At 46.5% G+C, this 20,833-nt stretch overlaps 1 protein-coding gene across 3 annotated transcripts in view; it reads left to right on the top strand.

The window, feature by feature from the left end:
* The first annotated feature begins 17,969 nt into the window (after positions 1 to 17,969).
* Positions 17,970 to 20,833, top strand: part of RTN4 (reticulon 4) — an 80,694-nt gene continuing 77,830 nt past the window's right edge. The window contains exon 1 of one of the 3 annotated variants that reach the window (XM_054024510.1): positions 17,970 to 18,520. In XM_054024510.1, coding sequence (XP_053880485.1) covers positions 18,088 to 18,520 — 433 coding nt within the window. In that variant the 5' untranslated portion in view covers positions 17,970 to 18,087. The remainder of the gene's footprint in view (positions 18,521 to 20,833) is intronic. The other 2 variants (XM_054024511.1, XM_054024512.1) reach the window with 2 other exon arrangements.

Here is a 20,833-nt window from a genome sequence, read left to right on the forward strand (position 1 = left end):
CAAGTGCAGAGTCCTGCACTTAGGACGGAAGAATCCCATGCACTGCTACAGACTAGGGACCGAATGGTAGCAGTTCTGCAGAAAAGGACCTCAGGGTCACAGTGGACGAGAAGCTGGATATGAGTCAACAGTGTGCTCTTGTTACCAAGAAGGCTAACGGTATTTTGGGCTGTATAAGTAGGGGCATAGCCAGCAGATCGAGGAACGTGATCGTTCCCCTTTATTCAACATTGGTGAGTCCTCATCTGGAGTACTGTGTCCAGTTTTGGGCCCCACACTACAAGAAGGATGTGGAAAAATTGGAAAGAGTCCAGCAGAGGGCAACAAAAATGATTAGGGGTCTGGAGCACATGACTTATGAGGAGAGGCTGAGGGAACTGGGATTGTTTAGTCTCCAGACGAGAAGAACGAGGGGGGATTTGATAGCAGCCTTCAACTACCTGAAGGGGGGTTCCAAAGAGGATGGAACTCGGCTGTTCTCAGTGATGGCAGATGACAGAACAAGGAGCAATGGTCTCAAGTTGCAGTGCGGGAGGTCTAGGTTGGATATTAGGAAACACTATTTCACTAAGAGGGTGGTGAAGCACTGGAATGCGTTACCTAGGGAGGTGGTGGAGTCTCCTTCCTTGGAGGTTTTTAAGGCCCAGCTTGACAAATCCCTGGCTGGGATGATTTAGTTGGGAATTGGTCCTGCTTTGAGCAGGGGGTTGGACTAGATGACCTCCTGAGGTCCCTTCCAACCCTGATATTCTATGATTCTATGACCTCTTCCCCAATAGTGAAAAGGGCAGAGAAGAGATACTATGTCCCTTCTAAGGGATTTGAGCATCTGTACATACATCTCGCACTGGGCTCCTTAGTAGTTGCCAAAGCTGATGAGTGGGAGAGGCAGGGACACCAGGCATCAACACCAAAAGGAAAGGACTCAAAGAAGCTGGACCTTTTTGGTTGAAAACTTTATTCTACAGGGGGTCTGCAATTTAGGATTGCAAATCAACAGGCACTTCTCAGTCGGTATGAGTTCACCTTGTGGGATAACATATTGAAGTTCAAGGACAAGTTACTGGATGACTTCAGCCAGCAATTCACTGCAATGGTGGAGGAGGGCAAGCTAGCGGCCAGAACAGCCCTTCAGGCTGGGTTGGATGCAGTTGAATAAGCATCTCAAGTCTGCCATAACTATAATTCATGGTTGCAGCCATATGGGCTCCCTCCAGAGGTCCAGCAGACCATCAAAGACATCCCATTTGGAGGTCCTTCCCTTTTTTTGGCTCCATAGCCTATAGGATTCTAGAGCAATACCAAAGTTGCTTGGAAACATGCTGGTGACAAAAAGGAAGCAGTTCCATCTGCAGTAGACCCACACAGATCTGGGCTTTATGCCTCAGTCCCAAGACCTATCAAGAAAAAGGGTCACCCAATGCAATTAATAGGTAGCAGGCTTACAACAAACATAAGGAAGTACTTCTTCACACAATGCATAGTTAATCTATGGAACTTGTTGCCAGGGGATTCTGTATAAAAGTCAAACACAAAATGGGTTCAAAAAAGAATTTGATAAATTCATGGAGGATAGGTTCATCAATAGCTATTAGCCTATATGGTTAGGGATGCAACCCATGCTCTAGGTGTCCCTAAACCTCTGACTGCTAGAAGCTGAGACTGGATGACAGGGGATGGATCCCTTGATAAATTGCCCTGTTCTGTTCACTCCCTCTAAAGCATCTGGCACTGGCCGCTGTCAGAAGATAGGATACTTGGTCTAGATACACTGTTGGTCTGATCCAGTATGGCCATTCTTATGTTCAGGGGGAACATAATACAAAGGCCTGAGACAACCTTTTGTTTATTTTCGATCTAAGAGAGTTAAATTCCTGAAGAAAATAAAATTCTGCTTGGTTACCCTAGCTTCCATTATTCTTTACCTGAAGCAGGTATGCTACCCTCAACTTGAAAGGCGTTTCTCAGATTAGTGGTAAAATGAATTTACTATCAATCTACAGTGCTTTCATTTGGACTGTCAGCAGCTCCTCATATCTTCACCAAGTGCATGGTAGTGGTAGCAGTGTTCCTTTGAAAGTCGAGTGTCCATGTATTCCCTTACCTGGATCACTGACTAGTGAGAGGCCAGGCCAGGTACTGTCCAGTATAGCCATTATCCAGTCCACTTTTGACATGCTGGAGCTCCTAGTCAAAGTGGACAAATCAGTTCTGAAACCAGTTCAGAGTAAAAAATGTATTGGTATGGTCCTGGACTTACGAAGGCCAAAGCTTTTCTATTGCAATAGAGGTTTGAAACACTATGGGACATAATTCTGGAACTAAAAGCACATCCAGTCATCACAGTATGCAGTTGCCTCAGGTTCCTAGGGCACATGGCATACTGCACCTCAGAAAGCTACAAGGATGGCTAGCTTTGGGGTATTCCCTGAGCCATCATAATCTAGATATGGAGATCTGAGTACCAATCCTAATCTTGACTTCTCTGGATTGGTGGACAGACCCTCTGAAAGTGTGGGGGTCCCTTTTGCCTCCCCACAGCCAGTGCTCACTTTAGTCACAGATGTATTGATCCAGGAGTGCACATAGGATCCCTGCAGTCTTTGGTCTATCCAAGACTTGAAGGCACATATAAACATCAGGGAATTGTGAGTGGTCCATCTAGCTTGTTTGGCCTTCCTTCCAAATATCAGGGGGTTGGGGAGGAATCTGCTAGCGTTAACAGATAACACAGCAACTATATTTTATGTGAACAGACATGGAGGATCCCGTCAACTGTGCCAGGAGGTGATTCTCTTTTGGGAATTCTGCAAGTCAACTCCATTCATCTGAGAGCTGCTTAACGTCCAGGAGTTCAGAATACACTGGCAGATCATCTGAGCAGGTCCTTCACCAATCACCCTGAGTGGTCACTGCTTCTTCCATCAGTTGGGGAAGCCCCAAGTGGACCCATCTGCAACAAGCATCAACAGAAAGAGCTATCAGTTTTGTTCCTGGGTGTGTGTGTGGGTCACAACCCAGGGTGATTGACAGATGTCTTCCTGTTGCCCTGGAAGAATGGCCTACTGTATGCCTTCCCTCTGATTCTGCTATTTCCCAGAGCTTTATCCAAGACCAAACAAGACCATGATCACCTCATACTTATAGCACCAAAATGGCCTTGGCAACACTGGTTCTTGAACCTACTAGCCTTGTTGGTTAGACCTCCACTGTCTCTCCTTCTGGACCCAGATGTGGTTTCCCAGGATGCCTCCTCCATGCCAGCCTGTAGTCCATACACTTAGCAGCATGGATGCTTCATAGCTAACACTGTTGGTAAAAGCTTTCTTAAAGAACGTACAAGAAGTACTTCTAAGAATAGAAAGCCTTCAAGCAGGAGTACTTACCTGGCTAAATGGAAGTGTTTTTCCATCTGGTCCCACCAGAAAGGTGTTTCTCTGGAGCAAGCTCCCACCCATCATATATTGGACTACTAGCAGTTAGTTCTATCAGGGTTCATCTGGCACCCATCTCAGCTTTCCACCCATTGGTGAATAACAGATCTCTATTTTCCAATCCCATCACTATCAGTTTTTTGAAAGGGCTGGACAGATCATATCCACAGGTGCAAGAACCTACCCGCCATGGGATCTGAAACTGGTATTAGCAAAGTTAAGGGAGCCATCCTTTGAATCACTTGGAACTTGTTCTCTACTCCAGTTCTCTGTGAAGGTGGCATTCTCGATCATAATTACCTTGGTGAGGAGAGTAGGCAATGTGATATAGCATGGCCAGAGGGCAGCAGGAGAGTGATAGATGGAAGATATGTAAGCCCCAGGATGATGAGAGCTTTATTCCCTGTAGAGGGAAGAGAGGCTGCTACAGATTAATTAGAGCACCTGAAACCAATTAAGCCAATTAGAGAACCTGAAGCCAGTCACCTGATAAAACCCCCCTGCTCCAATCAGACAGTTGGAGGAGTTGAAGCAGAGTGGTTTGGTGTTGGAGCAGAGAGCAGTTTGGAGGAGTTAGAATCATAGAATCATAGAATATCAGAGTTGGAAGGGACCTCAAGAGGTCATCTAGTCCAACCCCCTGCTCAAAGCAGGACCAATTCCCAGCTAAATCATCCCAGCCAGGGCTTTGTCAAGCCGGGCCTTAAAAACCTCCAAGGAAGGAGACTCCACCACCTCCCTAGGTAACGCATTCCAGTGTTTCACCACCCTCCTAGTGAAATAGTTTTTCCTGATATCCAACCTAGACCTCCCCCACTGCAACTTGAGACCATTGCTCCTTGTTCTGTCATCTGCCACCACTGAGAACAGCCGAGCTCCATCCTCTTTGGAACCCCCCTTCAGGTAGTTGAAGGCTGCTATCAAATCCCCCCTCATTCTTCTCGTCTGGAGACTAAACAATCCCAGTTCCCTCAGCCTCTCCTCATAAGTCATGTGCTCCAGACCCCTAATCATTTTTGTTGCCCTCCGCTGGACTCTTTCCAATTTTTCCACATCCTTCTTGTAGTGTGGGGACCAAAACTGGACACAGTATTCCAGATGAGGCCTCACCAATGTCGAATAAAGGGGAACGATCACGTTCCTCGATCTGCTGGCAATGCCCCTACTTATACAGCCCAAAATGCCGTTAGCCTTCTTGGCAACAAGAGCACACTGTTGACTCATATCCAGCTTCTCGTCCACTGTGACCCCTAGGTCCTTTTCTGAAGAACTGCTACCTAGCCATTCGGTCCGTAGTCTGTAGCAGTGCATGGGATTCTTCCGTCCTAAGTGCAGGACTCTGCACTTGTCCTTGTTGAACCTCATCAGGTTTTTTTCGGCCCAATCCTCTAATTTGTCTAGGTCCCTCTGTATCTGATCCCTACCCTCTAGTGTATCTACCACGCCTCCTAGTTTAGTGTCATCTGCAAACTTGCTGAGAGTGCAGTTCACACCATCCTCCAGATCATTAATAAAGATATTAAACAAAACCGGCCCCAGGACCGACCCTTGTGGCACTCCGCTTGAAACTGGCTGCCAACTAGACATGGAGCCATTGATCACTACCCGTTGAGCCCGACGATCTAGCCAGCTTTCTATCCACCTTACAGTCCATTCATCCAGCCCATACTTCTTTAACCTGGTGGCAAGAATACTGTGGAAGACCGTATCAAAAGCTTTGCTAAAGTCAAGGAATAACACATCCACTGCTTTCCCCTCATCCACAGAGCCAGTTATCTCATCATAGAAGGCAATTAGGTTAGTCAGGCACGACTTCCCCTTGGTGAATCCATGCTGACTGTTCCTGATCACTTTCCTCTCCTCTAAATGTTTCATAATTGATTCCTTGAGGACCTGCTCCATGATTTTTCCAGGGACTGAGGTGAGGCTGACTGGCCTGTAGTTCCCCAGATCCTCCTTCTTCCCTTTTTTAAAGATGGGCACTACATTAGCCTTTTTCCAGTCATCTGGGACCTCCCCCGATCGCCATGAGTTTTCAAAAATAATGGCTAATGGCTCTGCAATCTCACCCACCAACTCCTTTAGTACCCTCGGATGCAGCACATCCAGCCCCATGGACTTGTGCATGTCCAGTTTTTCTAAATAGTCCCGAACCACTTCTTTCTCCACAGAGGGCTGGTCACCTTCTCCCCATGCTGTACTGCCCAGTGCAGCAATCTGGGAGCTGACCTCGTGCGTGAAGACAGAGGCAAAAAAATCATTGAGTACATTAGCTTTTTCCACATCCTTGGTCACTAGGTTGCCTCCCTCATTCAGTAAGGGGCCCACACTTTCCTTGATTTTCTTCTCTTGCTAACATACCTGTAGAAACCCTTCTTGTTACTCTTAACATCTCTTGCTAACTGCAATTCCAAGTGTGATTTGGCCTTCCTGATTTCACTCCTGCATGCCTGAGCAATATTTTTATACTCCTCCCTGGTCATTTGTCCAATCTTCCACTTCTTGTAAGCTTCTTTTTTGCATTTAAGATCAGCAAGGATTTCACTGTTTAGCCAAGCTGGTCGCCTGCCATATTTACTATTCTTTCTACACATCGGGATGGTTTGTTCCTGCAACCTCAATAAGGATTCTTTAAAATACAGCCAGCTCTCCTGGACCCCTTTGCCCTTCATGTTATTCACCCAGGGGATCTTGCCCATCTGTTCCCTGAGGGAGTCAAAGTCTGCTTTTCCGAAGTCCAGGGTCCGTATTCTGCTGCTCTCCTTTCTTCCTTGTATCAGGATCCTGAACTCGACTATATCATGGTCACTGCCTCCCAGGTTCCCATCCACTTTTGCTTCTCCTACTAATTCTTCCCTGTTTGTGAGCAGCAGGTCAAGAAAAGCTCTGCCCCTAGTTGGTTCCTCCAGCACTTGCACCAGGAAATTGTCCCCTACACTTTCCAAAAATTTCCTGGATTGTCTGTGCACCGCTGTATTGCTCTCCCAGCAGATATCAGGGTGATTAAAGTCTCCCATGAGAACCAGGGCCTGCGATCTAGCAACTTCTGCTAATTGCCAGAAGAAAGCCTCGTCCACCTCATCCCCCTGGTGTGGTGGTCTATAGCAGACTCCAACCACGACATCATCCTTGTTGCTCACACTTCTCAACTTTATTCAGAGACTCTCAGGTTTTTCTGCAGTTTCATACCGGAGCTCTGAGCAGTCATACTCCTCTCTTACATACAACGCAACTCCCCCACCTTTTCTGCCCTGCCTGTCCTTCCTGAACAGTTTATATCCATCCATGACAGTACTCCAGTCATGTGAGTTATCCCACCAAGTCTCTGTTATTCCAATCACATCATAGTTCCCTGACTGTGCCAGGACTTCCAGTTCTCCCTGCTTGTTTCCCAGGCTTCTTGCATTTGTGTATAGGCACTTAAGATAACTCATCGATCGTCCCTCTTTCTCAGCATGAGACAGGAGTCCTCCCCTCTTGCGCTCTCCTGCTTGTGCTTCCTCCCAGGATCCCATTTCCCCACTTACCTCAGGGCTTTGGTCTCCTTCCCCCGGTGAACCTAGTTTAAAGCCCTCCTCACTAGGTTAGCCAGCCTGCTGGTGAAGATGCTCTTCCCTCTCTTCGTTAGGTGGAGTTGAAGCAGAGTGGTATGGTGTTGGAGTGAAGAACAGTTTGGAGGAGTTGAAGCAGAGTGGTTTGGTGTTGGAGTGAAGAACAGTTTGGAGGAGAACGGTTTGAAGGAGTTGAAGCAGAGTGATTTGGTGTTGGAGTGGAGAGCAGTTTGGAGGAGAGCAGTTTGGAGAAGTGCTGTGGTGGGCCAGAAGACCAAGACCCTAGGTAAAGGGAAACCCGGCTTGTGCAGAGCAGAGGGACTCTACAGACACAAGGGGTTGAGAGAAACTTGTCCCAAGCAGAGAGAGGGCAGGAAGCCCCACAAGCTGAAGGGCTGGAGAAGGAAGCAGCCCAGGGGAAGGAATCGCTAGTTCAAGTGGTTTACTGCTTTCCCTAGGGCTCCTGGGCTGGGACCCGTAGTAGAGGGTGGGCCCTGGGCCCTCCCTCTCCACTCCCCTTTTCTTGGACACTAGTGGGACAGTTGATACCCCAGTTCAGGGGTGAGAAATGGTGTCCTGAACCCCCACAAGAGGAGAAAGCATGGGACCCATCATAATAGTGCTGGCAATTTGCCACAGCAAGTTGAGCACTCTGGGATCAGAGCCTCCCTATTCAGTCTATCAGGTCAAGGTTTACCTTCGGCCTCACCTGATACTGTTAGATTTTAAAAGTTGGATCTTAAAAGTTGAACAAAATATAAAACTGATGTCTTAACTACTTGTCTTTAAAGATCTTAAAAGTTAGATCTTAAAAGTTTAACAAGATATAAAATTGATGTCTTAACCACTTGTCTTTAAAGATCACCTGGTTCTTCTTGTAAGAGTAAGGTTGGCCTGGCCAAAATCCAACTTGGTTAATTACTTCTATTTACCTAAAATTCCCCTGGAGTTTCAATTTGATACATTCTTTACGTCATGTTCTCACTTACTGTGAAGTGTTGTACACTATTAAATGGTTGCTAGGCTTCACTTCAGAGGCAGGTACATTTTGATGGTAGATAAAGTGTTCCCTGTTTATGATTTTAATGTCAGTTTAATGTTGCAAGTCATCGTGGGGTCCTTTCAAATGAAAGATGCTATACAAAAGTAAGTTATTTTATAATTATGATATAATGATAAACTTTACTTTATAGTAACAGGCAGTAAGAGAAATGACTGGCTGTATTATGAGAGAGAAGATTGATGAGGTAATATCTTTTATTGGACCAACTTCTGTTGGTAGAAGGTAGAAGCTTTCAAGCTTCACAGAGCTCATCTTCGGTGTTCTGAAACTTCTGATATTTGCTGTATTTCTCAGTTGTCAAGGACGATCTTATATGATACAGATGTTCAGATTTTTTTTCTTTAGTTTAGGGTAACTACATGCTAAAACCTTCTTACCCACATGATATTATCTGAGGTAGATATTGTTTTAACTAGATATAACAAAGAACAACCACTCTATGTAATAACGAACAAAAACTTTCCTTATACTTCTCATCTCCATGTTGTTACTGTGAATATATGTGAAGAATAAGGTAATATTTAAAAGTATATTTTATTTACTATATTACTTAGCTAAAAAACAGAAACACTCCAATATCCCTTTGAATAAAATGTACATGCATAGGCGTGCGCACGGGGTGTGCCCGGGCACACCCTAATGCCCATGGGCTGGATCCAGATCCGGCCCCTCAGGGCTTTGGATCTGGCTTGCGGGATTTGCCCCCCGTGGTGCCACAGGCCCCACGCTGCTTTCAGAAGTGGCCATCAGGGCACCATGTCTCTAGGGCTGGGGAGTTGCTCCAGGCACCACCTCCTGAAGCTCCCATTGGCCGGGAACGGGGAACTGCAGCCAATGGGAGCTTCAGGGGAGGTACCTGGAGGCATAGCAAGGGCAGCATGCAGAGCCCTATGCTGCCCCCCTCTCTCGGGGCTGCGTGGGGACATGGTGAGCGGCGCGGCGTGGGGCACTGGCAGGCAGGGAGCATGCCTGAACCCCTCCTGTATCCCCCCCCTGCCCTGAGCCCCCGGCCTGCACCCTGTTGAGCCGGGCTCCTCTTCCCCAGGGCTGGGCTGGCTGCTTTAATAGCCCCATGTGCTCGCTGTCAGCCTCCCACCCGGCAGCACCAACACAGCTGCTTAAGGTGGTCTGCGGGACTCGCGGGGATGCTGCCACAGCTTCCCCCCCCCCAAGGCAGCTGCCCCCCTCCAGTGCCCAGGGCCACAAACCCGCCTGCGGCTCCCCGCGCTGGCCGGGGGCCCAGGCACCACCCAGAGGGTCAGGCCGCCCCTGAGTCCAGCCCACCTTAAGTGGGGCCCAGGAGCCAGCAGGCCCGGGGCAGGGGGTGAGCCTGGCCCACAGGCCCCCCCCGCAGCCCGGCTGCAAACTCAGCTCCCCAGCCCTGTTTGGGGGCTCCGGCCCGGCACCCTCGGCCTTGAGTCCAGCCCTGGGAGCAGCCCGGCCCCTCTGCAATCCACCCCGGCATCCTCTGCCCCAAGCGCCCAGCCCAGCCCCCTCTGCCTGGCCCCCGAGCCTGCCTGCCGGGACGGGGGAGCCCAGATCCCCAGCCCCGGGCCTGCCTGCAAACAGCCTACCCTCCTGCACCCCAACTCCCTGTCATGAGCCCCCTGTCTGCACCTCTCACCCCAACCCCCTGCCCTGAGCCCCCTGCCTGCACCCTGTACCCCTCCTGCACCCCAATCCCCTTCCCTGAGCTCCCTCATACCCCTCCTCTGTCCCAGTCCCTTCCTGCACCTCTCACCCCAACCCCCTGCCCTGAGCCCCTGCCTGTCCCCTGCCCCCCAACCACCTGCCCTGAGCCCCCTGCCTACACCCTGTACCCCTCCTGCACCCCAACTTCCTGACCTGAGCCCCCTGCCGCACCCCGCATCCCTCCTGCACCCCAAACCCCTTCCCTGAGCCCCCTCATAAATCCCACACCCCTCCTCTGCCCCAATCCCTTGCCCTGAGCCCCTTCCTGCACACAGCACCCCCCCCACACACCCTGCACTCCCTCCCACACCCCAACCTTTATGATGTTCGCCTTTAAAAAAAAAATTCCCTGGGTGCACACCCTAATGAAGTGTGCTGTGCACACCTATGTGTACATGTATAAACATGTTTTCGTTTAGACAAGGTGCTGCTCCTATAATAGTGAGGATATTTTTTGGTCCATATTCTCCATGGTGTTTGGGTAGCTTTGTGCTATACTGTCTTTGTGAAGCAAGCCCTAAAGCTGATGTAGCTACAGAAAAATCCCCCAATGCATAAAGCAGCCATAGCAGCTCCTATTCCAACCCCCTCCTGGGGGCTGTGGTAGAGGGTGTGGCCAGGAGAAAGGAGTCCCTGTACCCAGCAATTCACAGCTGCCTTAAATGCTCCTTGGAACTTGGAAGATGGTGTAATTTATAGCAGCCCTTAAACTGCTTTCACTTATACTGATGGATTGACCCAGTTCAAGACTGGAGAAGCACAAAATAGTTTAAGCATTTTTTTTACCTTGTGTGATTGATTTGGAGCTGCTTTGCAATAATGTATTACTCTAGAATACTGTATGTTGACCTGATTATTGGAATATTTTCTGTATGACTACATTGGTTTAATGGGGGGGTATCACACGTTAACACTGGGCCTTTAAGAGGGAGTAGGGACAGTGCACCTGTGCCTCATCCACTGCTTCCAATTTGAACTTAAAAGAGGGCACCTTGGCCAGGAAGAGACCCAGTGCGGCAGGGCTACTTGGGAGAAAGAGATGAGCGGGGCCAGAGATTGAATGTGAGTGGTTTCTGGGAGAAAGGCTGAAGCTAAAAGAGCAGCAAGAGGAGTTTGCTGGCTGGCATCCCCAAGCCAGAGTGAGCAGAAGGCTAGAGAGCAGGGATGGAGTTAACATCTTGGATGTAAGCCAGAGAGCCAGAACCAAGGGCTGCAGAGAGTTAAAGGCAGGAGAGGAGTGGAGGAGCTTACCTGCTGACATCTTCAAGGTTGAAGAGCTAGATACAGAAGAACAGTGAGAGGACCAGTGGGAGTGAGGGATGTTCCCAGCAGAGAAACTCTGGGGGTTTCCACAATGCACAGCTGTATGGGCTGGGGTGGCTGTTCTGGATCAGAGGGACAGAACAGGACTGACAGAGTCTTGGTGTGGCCAAAGGCACCAGTATGTGGCATTGAGGGATGAGATGTCAGGAGTTCTAATGTCTCACTGGAATGAGAAATGGACTATATGTTTGGGACTTTTGTTTTTATAACAAACCAGCCCCAAGGAGGGTATTACTGAGTCAAGAGAGCCTGAAGTAAGTTATTGGGTTACCAGAGAGGAGGGATACTGAAGCAGGACACTGCTGAGCCACCTCATGCCTTGTTACAGGGAGCTATTGGGGGCGGGGGGACAAACAGGAGAGAGAAAGAATGGCTCAAGATAAGTTATCCCTCAGCAAACGCTTGAGGGTTGTTAAAAGAAAATGCCAGGCCAGAAAAAGGCCTGGGAACATAAGAGATCAAAAGAACTATAGCAGGGTTTAGGGACTCTCCTTCAGGAGAGGGGAGTAATTGTTTGAGGGAACCAGAGTGATACACAGACCCCAGCAGGGTATGTCTGAAGAAGATAGACCTGCATCCGTTACCATCAGGGGATGGTAAAACTTCTTGGTAGGATAGACATGAGAGTAGATTTTTTTTTTTTTAAATCCTTTTTCTCTAAATGCTTTGTTCCTACTGTTAAAATACACAATACTTTGTTTCAAGAAGGCTATTTTATCAGTGTATACCACTGGTCACAAACTCCTGAAGGGAAGAACTGCAGGTGTCTGAACTCAGTCACACTTGCTGGGTAAGAATGGTCAATACCCAGAGCCAGGGCTAAGAGGGGGAGAAACACAGAATTCCTCCTAACGAGAGATAAAGGCATGAGGCTGAGATGTGAGGGAGTGTGCTGAGAAAGACCAGAGCTGCATCTAGTCCTGCAACCGAACACTTTGTTTTTAAATTACCACACATTTGTGTTTAAGCCATCACAGGCCAAATGTCCTCCATCACAGGCCAAATGCCCATCCTGTGTGATCCAGCTGTAAAGTCATAATGCTGGATTTGTAAAATTACAATTATTTTCCTAGCAGTAGACTCTGATATTACTTTAGTGTAGGATTGAGCAGAAGGCCACACTGGGACGTGAGGAAGAATGCCCTTATAAAACACTTCTAAACACTAAAAATCTTCAACACTGCCAAAGGAAATTGAAAAATATTAGCCAGTATATTTCTTTTTTAATTATAAAATGCTTTATTTTTCCAAGTAAGTTTGCTCCATATGAAAACTTTCCTTTCAGTTTTCAAATGATCCAGTTGAATATCTACAGTGGACTCTAACTACTATTGTAAATTTTTATAAGACTAAAATGTCTGTCTAAACAATTAATGGAATTGCTGTTGTACAGCATATATTAAGTACTTAGGAACTGTAGTTTCTACAGCCTATTGACTTGGATTGCTCAATCCACTTGGAACTTCCTCCTTACCTTCCTCCAAGATATTAAGTCACTTCCTCTTTAAATAAAAACACTTTCCTATCTCTTTAGGTGGTGACTGACCACACATACAACCATTCTGTGGTACAGCATATGAAGGATTATATTTAAAAAAGAACTAATATATATATATTTCTTATTTACTTCTAAAAGTCAAAATCAGTGATTAGTGAAATTTCAATTTGTGCTGTCATTATGACTGTGTTAAAATTATGCAAATTGTTACAAATAGGTTCTCTGTAGTCTGAAAATATACATTTTAACGGAACTTTTAATCCATTATTGTGGCCAACAAAAAATAAAAACCATTTTAGAACTGCAGATAAAATGATAAAGAAACAACTTGTTCAACTAAATTGCTGTTATTTGCAGTACAGAAAATGAAAAGATGTTTTCTCTTCCAGTATGCAATGAATGAATGAATGTATGTGAATTTTGCTTTTAGTAAAATATTTTAGGTCAGATTCTTTGCTGGTGACATGAGTGAAATGCCACTAAAGATAATGGAATTATGCAGAGAATGTGACCCATTATTTTTAGTATGAATAAAAGCTTTGGACCATGGGCCTACTTTTGATTAATTTCTTAAGTAACTCGCTGAATTCATTTTAAGCTCCCTAAAGATGTTGTCAAAACCACTCAGCATTGTATTTGCATAGCATTCAGTGTTTAATAATCTATTTCACATATGTTCTAGAGACTTACTACTACATGGTAGGAAAGAATAGAAAAGTATTATGTCTTTAAGTACTTTGGAGATGCTCATGTATTATGGGTGCTAATAAAAGAAACTGGATGAAAGGATGAAGGCTGGTGAGGGTAGATCATATGTTTAAATACCAGTGGCTCAAATTCATCCCTTGTGCAATTCAGTTGACTTCAGTGGAGTTACACCAGAGAACCTGGCCCATGCTCCTCCACCTTACTGTCTCCACAACCTTTACTTGATCAGAAGTAGTATTCAGGGATAACTATCCTAGTTCAAGGTGAAGTTCAAGACTTGAAGTTATGACACTGGACTAAATTCAACCGGGTAAAGCAGTGCAGTCCTCCTGATTTTTATATGTATGACTTGGTCCACCGGGCCCAATTTTGCCTACACTTAACATATGTACAATCCATTAACTTCAATGGGGCTAAATAGGTGTAAGTAAGGGTAGAATTTGACCCATTCGTTCCATAGGGGAAAGCCTGCCTGTGTTCTGTTTTAGCACCACCTGTAATTTAATCAAACTACCTTGCTGCCACTAAATCATTCTTTATTATATTACTATACAAAGGCTGACTAAAAGTTGCACATGGATGAATTGTTTGTCCCCAGGAAGCAAAAATGTTAGAACAAACATAAAACCCAACCCTCATATATTGTTTTAAGTGCTTATTCACATGCAGTGAAACTTTAGATTTTTTAATAATGATACTTATGTCACCTTCACTGTACTCTTGAAACTGACTTAAATTGTTTTCTTACACACATTTTAGATGGTTTTCAGGAAACAGAACAAATGTGTGTGATCTAGGTTGAGTTTCACACGAGAGCAGCTTCAAGCTTGGGTATAAAATGCAGCTGTTCAAATGAAATCAGACTTGCCACGTAGGAAGGCATAAAAGAGGATAAATGGGTTATGGAATTAAAAATAGTTGGCTTATGGGCCTTTTACCTCCACATCACGGGTCTGAATCCAGCCCACGTCAATAATACTTAATTAGAAAATCATTAAATTTCATGGCTATCGTGGCCTATGTGAAATGAGAGAGTGGTCTCAGTTCAGTTTCAGTACATTTGAAGAAAATCTGCACTAATTGTTAGTTTCAGCAGAAAACACAAGAACTGAATGTAAGCATGGAAACTGAACTCTCTGCCATCAGGTGATTTATCTAGGTCTAGGATGAGGCAGAGAAGTAGAAGCTTATATGGGTGCTGCCTGTGCCAGATCTATTGTATGGATAAATTACATATGTCATTGTGACATTCCACTCTGGTGTTATCCGCACCTGTGATCTGCTAGGTCACTACAATCCTTGATTGAGCTTCTCCTTGGATTGTGCAACCAAATGACACAAGTCAGTATCTCTGGACCCAGACACAACCCTAGGAACCTCTGTCTTGCATTGTCCAGTTATGCCCGCTGGATGCTGCAAACTTATCTGAGTTTGTCAATTTAACAAAGAAATTGATATGTACCAGCCTTGTTATCCCCAGGGGAATCTCTGACACACTTCAAACCAAACACACTGCTTCAAGTAGAATAAACATAAAGATTTATTAACTACAAAGATAAATTTTAAGTGATTATGACTCAAAGCAGAACAAGTCAGATTTGGTCAAATGAAATAAAAGCAAAACGCATTCTAAGCTGATCTTAACATTTTCAATGTCCTTACAAACTTAGAGGCTTCTCACCAGAAGCTGGCTGGTTGCTCTTCAGCCAGGCTCTCCCCTTTGATCAGCACTTCAGTCACTTGGTGTGACGTCTGTCGTTGTAGGTGGGAGAGAGAGAGAGAGAGAGAGCATGGCAAACGTCTCTCCCTTTTATCATGTCCTTTCTTCCCTCTTGGCTTTGCCTCCCCCCTCCCGCTTCAGAGTCAGGTGAGCATTACCGCATCACAGTCCCATAACTGACCAAAGGAAGGGAGGTAACTCACTTGAACAGATCCTTTTGTTGCTGCCTAGGCCAGGGTCCTTTGTTCCTGTGAGGCTGGGAGAGAGTTTCATCTCATACCTGCCCTGATTAGGTGTGAAATGCCTCTCTGCTCTTGGAGAGTTTATGCCTGGGCTTATTTTAAGCCATGAGGATACATTTGTGTAACTATATACATAGTTATATAACCTATAACATTACTGTAACAATTACTATAACAACAATGCTCATTGCATCATGAGCCTTCCAAAGAAACCCAACATGACAAACTTTGCATTGGATAGCACACAGCCATTTTACGAGGATGAACATGGGGGTGCTGGGTGTTCCCCCGAGGTACAGAGCGTCACAGTCATTTAAAGGAAATTGAGAATTTTCACATATGTATTTTTCAGTTAGTAATAAGCTGACAATTGTGAACTATAGATCTACAACCCCATCAATCCCTTCTGAATCAACTGTTTTAGAAGTAGAGCTATTTGCTTGCTAGGCAGCAGAGAGAACCCAAGTGCAGGGACCTAGGCAGTTCACAAATGATGAACTTTTATCTAGGCCTTGTGCTGGCTCTTTGCAAAGGGGTAAACTTCACCATGAAGATACAATTCTGCAACCCTTACTTATGTTGAGTAGTACTCACTAATGCAAGTAGTCCCATAGCTCATGTAAATATCTCCATTGAACTTAATGGGACTGCTCATTTGAGTAAGTAGAATGCAATGTAAGTAAATGTGGTAGAATTGGGCCCTGAAGTTAGAAAGGGTATTTGGTGCTTTTTATTTTACACTTAAATAAGGAGAGAGAGAATTACCCATTTGCACCCTTCCTTTTTCTGTAACTGTCACATGTGGGTGAATTTGCAGTTTGCATCTCACTTTGAATGTCTCCATACATTGTCCTCTAAACCCATATATATGAAATCAAGGAATGTGTGTGTCCATGATCCAGAGGTATGCAGTTTGGAAGAGTAGAGGATTATGCCATTAGAGAGGCAATGAAATGTGAGACTGTGCTCACTTGTCCTTGCTGTGGTGACTGTGTTGATTTAGTTAAACTGGTGCTAAGGGTTCTGTAGACACACTAATTTCTGTTTAAACCAGTCTTATTTCAGTTTAGTTTAAATTGATTAGGAATTGGTTTAAAAAACAATTTAAATTAAACCAGTACAACTTCCATGCCTAGAGAAGGCTACAGTCAGTGTGATAATAATACTCATCAATGCTTTAAAAAGCAATTTTGGATGCTTTGCATAAGAAAGGCAAGACAGTACCATGAATCTTATTGTGTATGGCTCTTTTGAATAATAACTTAAAAACAGAGGTCTTGTCTTCTCTGCATGGACATGGAATAGACAAGGTATTTTTTGTACATAGGGCATTTTTTTCCTCTGGTACTTTTGGCCAAAATTTCATTCTCCTTTTGCACCCCCTCCACCAATTCTGCTATTGAGTGGCATGCTGACTGGTCACCATCTTCCATTCCAGCAATGGCTGTATTTCAGTGATGGTGTCTGTATACAGTCTTGTGAGATGCTTGTGGGTAAGTGCTATATAAACATAAGATTTTATATAAAAAGTCTCAAAATGTAGATATGGTATCCCATATTCTTTAATGTTGACTTCATATTTTATGATTCTGAGAAGTATAACTGACTAAAATGACTGTTCTTCCTGTTCACCAAAGGACTGATCCAGCAAGGTGATGATCTCTAGCTAAGATGTACTAGTACTGAGCACTCTCAATTCACCTTGAAGACAAGGGAAGTTGAGGGTGCATTTTGCAATATAATCAAGTCCTAAATTAATAAAAGGATTCCCCTCCTTTAATTTAATGCATTTAAGGTTGGCCAGGCCCTGATAGAAATTGTTGAATCATTAAACTGAGCCCCCCAAAAATTGATGAATAAATTAGCCTGGCATTATTTAAAATTCCCTTTCAGAGTTTAAGTTTTTAGCTGTGTCACTCATTGGGCTGACTCATCCCACAATTTATAAAACCTAATGCAGGTTGGAGAGCTACTGTATATAGCCACTGTGCAGAGAGAGATGTGATCCGCTCATTACTTCATCTATAGCAGCAAGACACCGCAGCAGCCTGTCTGTGTCTGACAAAGAGGATTCTTCCAACCTTTCCTTGTCCCTCCGCCCCTCGCAGAAAAAGTTTTGTGCCACAAAATGTCTGGCACGCAGCAGACTGTTGTCTGAACCGCAGACTGGGAGCTATTGTTGATCCTCCTAGGGGCGACACCCTGAAATGGACCCATCCTTCTCCACGCCTTTTATCTCCGCTATACAGCCTCCCCGCCCCGCTGTACACACACACAGAACCCCACCCCTCACAGAGCGCTCCCACCCTCTGCAGCCATACAGACCATCCTCTCCCCCTCAGACACAAAGAGCTCCCATTCTCCCCTGTCCCTTTACAGTAAGAAAGCAACCTTCAGACTCTCATGGTCCCTGTGCCCCATTCCCGCATCACACACAGCTCCCCTCAGAAACACACGCAGCCCCCTGCCCCTCCACTGGGTCTCCCTTCCCCCTCACCAATACAGACTCTCCACCCTTCAGGGCTCGCCCCACCCACATTCTCTGCACCGAACTTCATCCGACTTTTCTATCCCTGTTCACTCGCCAGCATCCATCCCCTGTTGAATATTCATAAGGCAGCGGCAGCAGGAGCAGCGTCTCTCATTGGTTCCCCGCGTGTGTCCCTGCTTCCTCTCCCCCTCCCATTGGCTAGCCGGGCTATCCCTCTCTACTCTCAGGCGGGGAGAGTCAGCTCTGCCTCCCCTCCCAAGTCTGACTCAACAGGGCGTGGAGGCTCGGCACCGCGGCAGCTGCGCAGCCCGAGGAGCCGCCGGAGAAGAGCCCCGCTCACTCATTGTTCCTGCGGCCCCAGCACCATGGACGAGCAGGACCAGTCCCCCCTGGTCTCCTCCTCCAGCCCAGCCCGGCCGCAGCAGCCACGCTTCCAGTACCAGTTCGTGCGGGACCCGGAGGAGGAGGAGGAGGAGGAAGTTGAGGAGGACGACGACGACGATGACTTCGACGAGCAGCTGGAGGTGATGGAGAGGAAGCTGCCGGCCATGGCCTTGGCCCCCGCCCCGCTGCTGGACCTGGAAGGCTCCGGGGAACTCCCCCGCCCTATAGCCGCTGAGCAGCCGCAACCGGACAGGAGGCCCCCCGTCGTGTCCTGCTTCTCCAGCCCGCCCCCCCCTCAGGAGCCCGAGCTCCCTGCCCCCCTGCCTCCCAAACCGGAGCCCCCTGCCAGCAGCCCCTTGCGGGCACACCCCGCCGCCGCTCCCAAGAGAAGGGGATCGTCCTCCGGCTGTGCTGGTAAGTGCTGTCCCCCGCTGCGGCCCGGTTCCTGCTCCGGGGGGAGGGGAGCAGCCGGCCCAGGGGGCGTGGCTGGCTTTGTGGCGGGGATAAACTGGGGAGGAAGGGGCACCCCTGCTCCCACTCTTCTTCCCCGGCAACGCTGGCGGCCCCAATCTGCCGCAGCCGTGCGGAGCAGGGAGTTTCCCCTTTGTCCGCAGCCTCTGCTGGCCTCCTGAGGCGTCTCGGGTCCCTTCTGCTGGGATGGGATGTGCCTGGGCTTGGTGGCCCCGAGAGCGAGGTGTGCATGCGAGGAGGATGCTGCCTGCAGCAGCTGGGAACAAGAGCCATGTGCGTCTCTCCACGTTCTGCTGCTGCTGCCGCCCATCCTCCTCTAGTTCATCTCCCTTTTCTGTCCGCTGCCTCCCATCCCCCCCACCGCCTTCTCTGCTCCCCAGCTCCCTTATTGGCCGTTCCCTCCTCCTCCTCTCCTTCCCGTCTGCGCCCGGGGACGTAGAGCTGCTGATTCAGGGCAGATTTTCGTCTTTGTCTTTTAAAACAATATATATTAAATGGGGGACGGGGAAAACGCTGCCTTGCGCTGACTGCTGCTTCCCACTGGTCACTGTGCGGTGCAGTGGTGCACATTTTTTGTCTGCAAGTCTCGTCGCTGTCTGGAGACATGGGTGGTGGCGAAGCTGCTAGTTCCACCAGTCCATTAACCCTCAGCCAGCGCCCCACCTCTTCGACCCTGTCGCTCATGCTGGGCGGAGACTGGCTGAGTGGAGCGCCTCCCTCCCCTGGTGCCACGCCTAGAAAAAAAGTGTGTGTGTGTGTGGGGGGGAGGCAGCTGTCTGCCGCGTGTCGCCGCCCAGCTTCCGCAGCCGCGATGTAGCTGCTGTAATAGCAGCAGTGAAGAACCGAGGCAGACCTTGTACTGTTGCTGGGTATTGTCTGCAGTGGAAACCCTCCCGCATATTCCAAGCTAGGGAGGGACAACGGGGAATTCATTTGAAAAGAATGACTAAAGCTAAGAGCTAATTAGAGCGCATTAGCTATTAGAGGAGGAATGGTGCTGTTAAAATGGGCGACACAACTGAACACCGTGGAGCTGGTGGATTCTTTAATTATTAAATTAAAGCTATCTGAGACCTAATAATTGTTTCCCTGCTTTTTCCCTGTCTGCGTCATTTTATTCCTCTTCTGGGATATTTTTTGTTTTGAGTTTAATAACTAAGTTATAATCTATTACTGTAAAAATAATTTGTGGTGTTTTCACTAACACATTGATAGTCCGATATCATTAGTATTCTCAGTGACCAGTAAGGTGAACATACTGCAGTGTTGGGATCACTCTGTATCCTTCCCCAGAATATATATATGTGTGTGTGTGTGTGTGTGTGTGTGTTTTTAAAAGTACTATTTGTACCCTGCCCTAGAATATGTGTATATATATAATTTTTTTTTAAGTACTATTTAGTACTGGGTGGGGAAGAAAGAGGGGAAGTGAAAAACAACTTTCCTCCTGTCTTAAGTCAGTCTCACAGGGATGTAGTCAGGCAAAATACTCTTGCAAAGAATGCAATACAATTTTGTTTGTAAATAGCTTATTTATTGTAAATTCTGGGATTCTTTTTGTTTGCTAAAAACTATTAACCTGAAAATGAAATCTTCTCTCCCCCGAAAGAAAACTAATGTAATACAAAAGCATATACTGAGTACTAAAGACATATATAGGTATGCATGTTATTACAGGTATGGAAATAGATCACAACCTCCCATCCCTCACTTCCAGCATGGGACCTTTAGAGACCCAAATGGCCTTGTTCTCGGTTCTGTTTCATTGTAGAGACAGCATCTTCAACAGTAGAGTGCTCCTTACATCATGATGAGTACTGGTTCAGTGCTGACACAGACTAAAAGAGTACCACTTGTTGAGCAACCACCTGTAGTACTGAGGTTTCTTCGAAAGTCTCCAATCCCAAGTACTGACCAGCATAGCTCTGTCTAATTTATGATAGTGCTTGTTGCCATTGTATTTTAGCACCAGTCATGCTTAGTTTGAAACTTGAAAAGATCATAGCCAAAGAAGTATGACTTTTTGTTAAATAATAAAAGTGAAGAAATCAAGATTCCTCATAATCATGCTATCCTTAACTCATAATGACCCATGTGCAATAATACATAAGCAAGGCAAAGATACAAAAGTGCAGTAATACCTAGGTACATTGGTGGGAATAAAGACACTCAGTGAGATGCACTTAAACAAATGTTTCGTCTGGGTTTTAGGTTAATTTGTTATTCATCTTTTAAAAAAACTTTGTTAAAAGGATA

The sequence above is a fragment of the Malaclemys terrapin genome, chromosome 3 (genome assembly GCF_027887155.1).
Source record: "Malaclemys terrapin pileata isolate rMalTer1 chromosome 3, rMalTer1.hap1, whole genome shotgun sequence".
NCBI lineage: Eukaryota > Metazoa > Chordata > Testudines > Emydidae > Malaclemys > Malaclemys terrapin.